General features: G+C 54.1%; 1 protein-coding gene across 1 annotated transcript; it reads right to left on the bottom strand.

Moving 5' to 3' along the window:
• Positions 1 to 720: 720 nt before the first annotated feature.
• On the bottom strand, positions 721 to 6,944 carry LOC142445131 (calcium-independent mitochondrial carrier protein SCaMC-3L-like). The gene is made up of 7 exons (XM_075546718.1): positions 6,831 to 6,944; positions 5,469 to 5,624; positions 5,005 to 5,157; positions 4,735 to 4,839; positions 2,353 to 2,520; positions 2,108 to 2,255; positions 721 to 893 (listed from the first exon to the last, which is right to left on the bottom strand). Exons 1-7 carry the CDS (start codon positions 6,942 to 6,944, stop codon positions 721 to 723), a joined length of 1,017 nt encoding a protein of 338 aa, XP_075402833.1.
• Positions 6,945 to 8,549: the final 1,605 nt, after the last annotated feature.

The following is an 8,549-nucleotide window of genomic DNA, read 5'->3' as shown; positions in this document are numbered from 1 at the left end:
CACTCCCTGATCAGTGGGACAGTGGATTGTTCCCCTGAAGGACAGCCCCAAAGCCAGGTGAAGCCAACTCCAGGAGGTACAAGATCTGGCTGCTTTCTGGTCCTTAGAGGCCGCCAATCTTGTCACATGGATACTCTTAGTACCTGCTCTTACTGTGGCGTGTACACCCCTTGCCTGTCCCTTCCTATTGCAAGTATGCCGAAGGTACAACCCCTCCCATTTACAATGGAACCAGGGGGGCTTGCATGTCCCCAAAGTGTATATAAGCCCTGACCTGAAATATATCCCCCCTCCCTGCACGGATCTGACAGCTGAGATCCTGGATGTCTGAGAGGTGAGCAATTGAATGCCTCATTTTGTCTGATATCTCTTTCAATTGACCCAATTACACAACCGCCACTTGGCACCCTTTCACCCAAAGTTCATATACTCCTGGGGAGATGGCAGTTCTCTCCAAAGCCCCTCACCTGCATGACGTTGTTGGGTTGGTTCCTGGGCCTGTGCCAGTGCATGTCAGGGAACTGGCCACCAGTCTGCCAACAGCGGTTTCCACCACATGCTGGCCTTCTACTCCTGCTCCTGGAGTTTTCAGGCACCTCCATGGACACAATCATGTCCTCCCTAGGAGAGCCTGTCAGGAGGAGCGGGTGTCACATCATGTACTGTTGAAGGTACTGTCCCCACCTAATCACCCCTATCTACCTGTGGTCTGGCTCTCACCTAAACTCCCAGGGTGCTTTTCATTGTTGTATAGACCGTGCAGCTGATGGCCACAGCCGGGATAACTTTTAATAGAGTGGGTGTTAGGCCTCGGAAGAGCCCCGGCCAGCCCTGCTCAGCCACGATGTCTCTGAAAATGGCCCGCATGCTGGGCTTTGAGCCCTCCACAGTATCTATGAGGAATGAGGCCAAGTTATTACACATAGAATAAAGGAAGTGGGGGTGTTGGGGTGCTGATAGGAAAAGCCTGGAATCTGGAATGTTACAGAGGAAATGAGCTAGTGTGGAGGCGGCAACAAAAGACTTCATTCAGGGTGTTTTCAGGCGCTCGTGTAGGGAAAGGGTTTCTGGACAATTCCCCTGAAAGTGGTGACTGTGGTGAGGATGCCTATGTTTGGCTAGGGCCTTGGGCATGTGTTCAGGGGGCTTGTGGAGAGAGGCTTTGTCAAGGTCAGGGAGTGAGCTCTGGTCTGTTTTGAGAGTTTCAGATGGGTTGGGTTGTGGTGATTAAGGTAGTTGGGGAATTAGATCTGAGGAGTTGTTTTGGGGACACTGGTGAGGAGGAGCTGATAAAGGTGAAGTGAGCCCAGTTGGCCCAGTGCGTTGAGTCTAGTCTGCTCCGCTCAAAGCCAGCCGTGTGTACCCACCAGTGCCTCTCAGGGAAAAAGACAAGGCTGTCTACTCCCATAATGGTTGAGGTACAATCCCAGACACCCACAATGGCATTCCACCCCATCTCCTAGGGTTCCCGAGTCAGTGTCAAGTGATGAATGCTGAAGCTCTCTGCTCCCGTGAGGATGGACAACTTCAGAGACCTTAAGGAGTCATTCTGCTCTGTCCATTTGGGTCAATGTGAATCTCCGGATAGAATGTATGGTGCAGGTGTGACATGAGTCTATTTGAGCAAGCTGGCCTCTTTGGGGGTGTGAGTCCTGTGTCCTGGGGTCCCTGCGTGGTCTATCCTTGGGAAATTGGCTCAGCTGCTAATTGGAAGTTTGAAGTCCACCGATATATGCTAGGGAAGGAAGGCCTAGAGATGCCCTTCCCCAAACGGGGCCCTTGAAACACCCCCGGGTTTCCCAACTTCCCTCTGACACGGGAATGTGTAAGTTGGCCACCATCTCCTCAGCAAGTGTTGTGTCACAAGGTCAGGAGGAAAACATGCACGGGGTGGGGGCGGGGTCGAGGTGTGTGTCACCCAGGACTAGATCACCTTTGGGACTGAGGGAAAATGGCACAGGATGTTAAGATTTTTGGGGAAGTATGAGTTCTAGGCATTTGGATGGCAGCCTAAGAGGTCAGGGCCAAGTAAGGAGAATGGGGGTGTGGGATGTGCTGAGGGCATTTGGTGGGGCCACAAAGTGGGTCTCATCAGGGGCAGGCAGACCTTTTGCTTGGAGCTTGGTCCTTAATAGCGTCAGGGGATAGCTAGCCATCTGGCCACACACTGTGGACACCGTCTGTGTGTAGATGTTGTAAGCCTGGCTGTGTTCTTCGTTATCCCCTCTGCTCTTTACCCGTATGTTGTTCATCATCTGCAAGGGGTAGGGGTCCAGAGAAGGCTCAGAATTGGCCCTAGTCCTGGGCCACGTCAATGCCGCCTACAGCAACCTCACCCCCACCTCTGCCAACCTTATTGACAGCCAGGTCAGTGCAGGCATACGGTATGATGCCTAGCATGTTGGGCGCATAACCCCTATAGAACGCGGCCGGGCCTTCGCGGCGAAGAATCTGGCCGACGCAGTCCCGTAGGCCATCGTACTGTCCTGTGCGTCCCAGCGTGACGCGGGTCTTCAGCACCTGTGGAGGCAGGGAGGCCAGGGAGCTCCTGTCAGTAGTCTCATGGGGGACTCATGCCCTGTCCCTGTGCAAGGAGCCCTGTTGGCACAGCTCAACAACGGGGTGGGCCTCCAGGCCCTCAGAGGTCGGTGAGACTGTCCACGGTCGTCAAGGGGACACTGGTGAGGAGGGTCCTCAGAACCCCTCTGGGCATCCCTGTTCTGGGGCCCGGAGAAGTGCAGTGAGTGGGACATATGGGGCTAAGTGCCCTGGAGCCAGCCCTGCCTCAAATCAAACACCCGCCCCAGTGAAACAGACACTCACTCTCCAGGTTTGTTAACCTCATCTGTCAGGAGGCAACCCCCCAGGGTTTTATACATGAGTGTGGCAAGTAGATGGCCAGCCCTTGCTTCCTGGTTTATCCGGTACAAGAGTTGTGCCCAATTTTACTTTGCTTTCTACCCCCTTTCAGAACAAAATCATGACCCGCTGGCAATGCAACAATTTACTACTAAAGCCAATGGTACCACATAATGTGTAGGGATCTGTTTCTGCAGCCTCACTGGGTCTTCTCAGCACGCCTCCCTCCGTGCTCCCTCCAGGCTCAAGCCCACCCACTCTGGGAAGCTTTGGTCTAGAAGCTCTGCTGAAACCATTCCCGTCCCGTGCCAGCCTTCCTGACTGAAGGGTGGTAACTGTGCCTCAGGTGTACTGTCTGGGATTGTATCCCCAGCCATATCTGGTCTCGTCAACTACACGCTGGACACCAGAAACACAAAATAATTGATGTTCACGCTCCCTGAACCACACCAGCTGTGTCCCCACATTCATATGAACACATGAGCAGAGGCAGGAAGACCGCAGGGTTTAAAACCAGGGAAGTTGTGCTTCAACGTCGGATCCCCTCCCTGTCTTCAGGATTCCATCCTGTGTGCAGACAGTGATCCCAGATGCTGGGCGATGCCAACAAGTACGTGGAATCAGGAGCCGAGCAAGGCCATTGAGCAGCCTGCCGGGTGCCAAGGACACAGCCTTGCTGGCTGGGAGGAAAGTTGACTGGAAGTACTTACCAATGAAGATCAAAGACTACAGCCGTCAGGATGGATGGCACCCCAACTCAGAGGAAACCAACGACCTCAGAACTGGACCAAGAAACAACAGAGTGACGCAAAGAGCAAAGAGCAAAGCAGTCAAGGGTTTCCGTCTGGCTCAGATCTGCCACTAGCTCCCACTGGAGCCACAATCAGGCACTCAAGGGACAGGCTGCCTTGGGCACTTGTGCAACATCCCTCTTGAGAAGTGTCCAAGAGCCACAATGCCACAGGCAGGACTCAGCTGGAAGCCATGGTGACGTCATATGCACGTAACAGTTGGGCAATCAGTCTATGCCTAAGAAAGACGGTATTGGCAAGAACAGTATCTGGACGATGGGATCCCCGAAGGAGGAGCCCGGCTTAGGGCAATGCCAGCAGAGGCTTCTGAGATGTGAGGACAGCAAGACTTTGGCTGAGTGACCAGGAGACCCAGTGGTGATAAAAAAAGATGTTCTGGTTGCGAAAGGAGGAGGTCAGTAAAACACAAGGGCCAGCTTCCCAGAGATGGATTAACAGTATCCCCAAAGGGCACTGAGTGTCTCTGTCCGAGCAGTGTTCCCTGCTGTCATGCGAGTGCTTCCTGTGAGGTGCTGGGGACTCGGTTCTGACTCACAGGGACTCAGTGGAGCAGCAGGAACCAACCCAATCGTACATCATCTTAACTGTGCTTCTGATGTTTCTGCCGGGGTTGCAGCCACTGTATCCACCCATCTCCTTGTGGGTCCTGCTCACTGGACAGGAACATGGCCAAAGTCTGGGAGCCAAAGTCTCGCCATCCTTGCCTCTCAGAGCATTCTGGCAGATCTGGGAGTTCATTTGACAGTCCGGGGAACCGACCACATCCCTCACCAGCACCATCGTTCAAGGGCATCGATGCTTCTTCAGTCTTTCTCAGTCAAAGTCCAGCTGTCACGTGCATAGGAGGTGCCCAAGAATGCCATGGCCAGGTTACCTAGCATCACAGCCAATCTGACAGTAACCACCAACCAAATGGAGCCGGCAGATCATGTGGCGGGTCCTGGTGAGGGTCGAACACGGTGCTTTGTGCAGGATGCCTGGGGCACACGAGTCATTGCGCAGTAGGTAGGGGCTGCAGTCGCTTCATTGTGCGAGGCCGTCCACTGAGCAGGCTCTCACTTACCTCCAAGGGGTTGATGAGCGTCTGGGAAACGGCCACCGCCAGAGACCCCGCCAAGACATCCTCCTGGAAGATGGGGTTTGAGGACTCCCCGAAGTGAGCTTTACACTGCGGGCCCGAGCGAGGAGAGAGGAAGGTGAGCACAGCTCCGGGGCCTTCCAGCCTCAAGCCCACCTTGGAGAGGGCCTGAGGACTCGGACAGGAGACAGAGGGCTGGGAAGGCGGGCTCGTGTGATCCGGAGGGCGGGGCTGTAGACACCTATCACTTCCTACCTCTTCGAAGACGAGAAACTTGATCCCATACTCAGGGGCGATCTTGAGCACGTTTATACCATTGCCGCGCCACAGTGAGCGGAAGCCTCCCTCCTGGATCAGGCTCCGTAACCCCCCCAGCAGGTTCATAAGGTGTTTTTTGGAAGAGTAAACCTGAGGGTGGAAAAGACCTGACCCTTGGACAAACCCCTCCCCGATGCCCTCTCCATTCTCAACCCAGCCCCACCTGCAGCTCCCAGCTCCTCGGATCTGGGTGCAGCCAGCGCCAATGAAAAAATCAGGCTTCCCCCGTCACTCCAAGCTTCCCCCTCACCTCTGGGCTCCATTTCTCGCCCTTGTCCCCATCCACCAAAACCACAATCTCCTTCCTGTATCCCCAACAATACCCTAGAGCCCCACCCTGAAACCGGGAAAGCCCCGCCCACTAATGCCCATTGGCTGCAGTGGAGGCCCCACGCCCACACCTGCATGTGCACTCGGGTCCGGTCCAGAGGGGCGGTGCTGGTGCGGGACACGGTTCCCGCGACGGCTCCAGAGAGCAGAATCTTCCACCAGGCCCCCTCCTTGTTCATCCTTGCGTCCCCCATGGGGACCATCAGGACTTCTCCATTATCCAACAGCTGTGGGCCAGATAGAGATCCCCACCCAATGTCATGGGCTCTCATCTCCTTGCCCAGGTCGGAAGCTCATGCCAATCCATTCTGCTTGGTTCGGGACACTGGGTTCGCCTAGAGAGGCTTAGGAATTGAGGTATTCTACCCAAGAGATACTCGTGGCAACTCTTAACCAGCGTCTTAATTGCGGTAGGTAAGCAACCCACTGCTCGCCCAATGGTCAGCAGTCCACATCAACCAGCAAGAGAAGACAGATGTGACAGACGCATTCTCCTGCGTGGAGTCTTTCAGGGCTGAGCAGACTGGAAGCCTACAGAGGACCAGGCCAAACCCAGCCAAACCCACTGTCATCGGGCCAACTCCGACCAACAGTTGCCCTACCCGCAGAGTAGAACTGCCCTGGCAAGTTCCCGAGTGGGTCGATCTTTTTTGAATGATAATTTAAAATTTTCTTGATTTGGGAGTTTTTTGAGATGGCCCACCTTTGTGTGATAGTCGGCCTTTTCTGTCTTGCCTCACATTCTCAACATGCTGTCAACCACCACACTTGTGAGAGGGGCCCTGATGGCCTCCCGGGGGTCATGCATTTGGTCTGCTAACCAGGAAGTCAGCAGTGACTAATCCCAGCCCTCCACACGCTCCACAGAAAGATGAGGCTTTCTACTCCCTTAAAGCGCTCCAGTCTCCGGACACCAAGGGGAACTTCTGCCAAGTCCTGTAGGGTCACTGTGAGTCAGCAGGGATTTATGGCAGTGAGTTTCCGACATGAGTGCAGCGAGGTTTCTGAGCCCATCTCTTTTGAGCTCTAAGAGACCACATGAAGCATAAATGGATGAAAAAGGAGACAGGGAGAGAGAGAGAGAGAGAGAGAGAGATAACTCTGAATTTGAACTCCTAACTGGGTTCCTTGGTGGTGTCACAGGTTATGTGTTGAACTGTTAACAGTAAGGTCAGTTGTTCCTCCTCACCAGCCCTTTTTTAAAGAGAATGTTGAGGCTGCCTGCTCTCTGAAAGCCCGCTAGCCTCAGAAACCCCCTCTGCCCCATAGGCTCATTCTGTGTTGGAGGAATGCCCTCGGCCTCCTAACTGTGAGAGAATAGGTCGGTGCCTGACTGGCAAAGCCCCCCTTTTGACACGGACCTAGGGAGCTAAAGGCAGGGCACAGGCTGCTTTCGCCCTCCCCCACAATGTGTGCTGAGTCCCCAGTCTTACCTGCTGGTAGGTGGCAGGCTTTTGCTTGTGGTCAGCCACCTGGCTGAACACAGGCCCGGGAAGGAGAGTGTTCGGGGGATTCCAGTCCTGGGAGAGTGATGGGGGCGGGGGCATGATGCGAGGCGGTGGGGACGGACGCGGGGCTGGATTTTCGGGGAATAAAAATGTCGTGAATCTTTGCAATTGGGTGTTTGCCCAAGAGCAACGCTGTTGCTTCTTGTCAGGTAGAGTCGCCATTGTCGTCTCAAAGTAAGAGCCGTCTGCAGGGCCTTAAGTCCTCCTGGAGCCAGTGAGGTCACAGAGGTCCTTGTGAGCCCCTGGTGTGTGGCAGGAAAGCCCACAGCCCCAGCTGAGAGCCACCCCGCGGCGGCAAGCCCACCAGGCCCCAAGGGTGCTCACATCGCTCTCCGGAAGGGCTGGTGGCTTGAAGCCTCACACTTTAGGTTCACAGGTGAACCCTTGCCCACGTGCCCGATCGGGGCCCCTACCTGGCGCCCCAAACCTACTAATGTGTTACAGGGAAAACAAACCCATAAATAGGGTTGTCAGACTGGCCCGCTGCGCCCCCAGCGGTAGCGAGTAGAACTGTGCTTTAAAGGACTTTCTTGTAGGTCTCTGGGCAGAAGCAGATCTCCAGGCTTGTCTCCCTGCCCACTTTGGGGCTCGTCCCCCAACCTGGAGTCCGGCCCCACGCATGGCGTCCTCACTGGTTCCCGAGGAGGAAGTATGGCACAGGATTTTGTCCATGGGAACCGGTCAAAGCCTGGTTTATTCACTGAAAAGTGCCCGGTTTGAAAGTACCGAGAGGCGAGTTACAGAAGTGAAGGCTAGGCCACCCCGTTTCTGACAGCTTGAAGAGCTACATGGTGGTGAAGCGCACCTGCTGCTGATTTTTAGGCTAGCTGCTCCCCGCAGTTTTTCTGTCCGACAAGGACTGTCACAGCGACCTGACCGGGGCAAGGTGGTTTGCAGATGGATGGAAGTGGCTGCTGGGATGGGGGGTTGGCGTAGTCACCAGCTCTTTCATCATCTTTCAGACATGGATCGCAAGGACTTTCTACCAAAGCCCCTCTTCCCGGTGGCCTCAATGCCAGCGAGTTCACTGCTGGACCCGCCCAAGGATGTTGGCTCCTCCCTTTACTTCCTGTTTAGAGATGTAGAACAAGCAAATCAGTTCTGTGAGAAGCATGCTAAGATTGTGAGGAGTTATCTCATTTATTTTGGACTTACTAACAAGAGGGACCAGTAGCTGGGAAAGGATGACATGTTAGGTGTAGGAAAGAAAGCAGTAAGAAAGTGACCCCAGCGAGAGGACTGGAAAACTGGATGCAAGAGTCCAGTGTCCACAAACTGTGAGAATGCACAGGCCCGGCTCGGGCCTTCTTCTTTTGTACCCGAGGTTCCTATGGATTGGAACTCACTCCCAGAACTTGAAATCAACAAGCCATGGAAAACAAAAGCTGATGCGTTCATGGCATAAAAGCTGACTGGGGAAGGCATCGTTTATATTTCGACTTATGCTTATTGTTTTTGTAAAATCTATGAGAAAAGCTCACAGAGCTGTGGATCACTTTCTTCCCAAGCATATTTTATTCCTTAACCCATTCGATGTGTTTCTAGTTGGCCTTAGGGAGATCATATAGCACTGTTGTGCAAAGATGAAGCCTACATGCCCCACACTTGGAGGCCAAGATGGAAATATCCACAACGACCATGAGC

The sequence above is a fragment of the Tenrec ecaudatus genome, chromosome 1 (assembly GCF_050624435.1).
Source record: "Tenrec ecaudatus isolate mTenEca1 chromosome 1, mTenEca1.hap1, whole genome shotgun sequence".
Taxonomy (NCBI): Eukaryota; Metazoa; Chordata; class Mammalia; order Afrosoricida; family Tenrecidae; genus Tenrec; species Tenrec ecaudatus.
The sequence above is the reverse complement of the archived record's forward strand: the minus strand, read 5'-3'. Positions and strand labels throughout refer to the sequence as shown.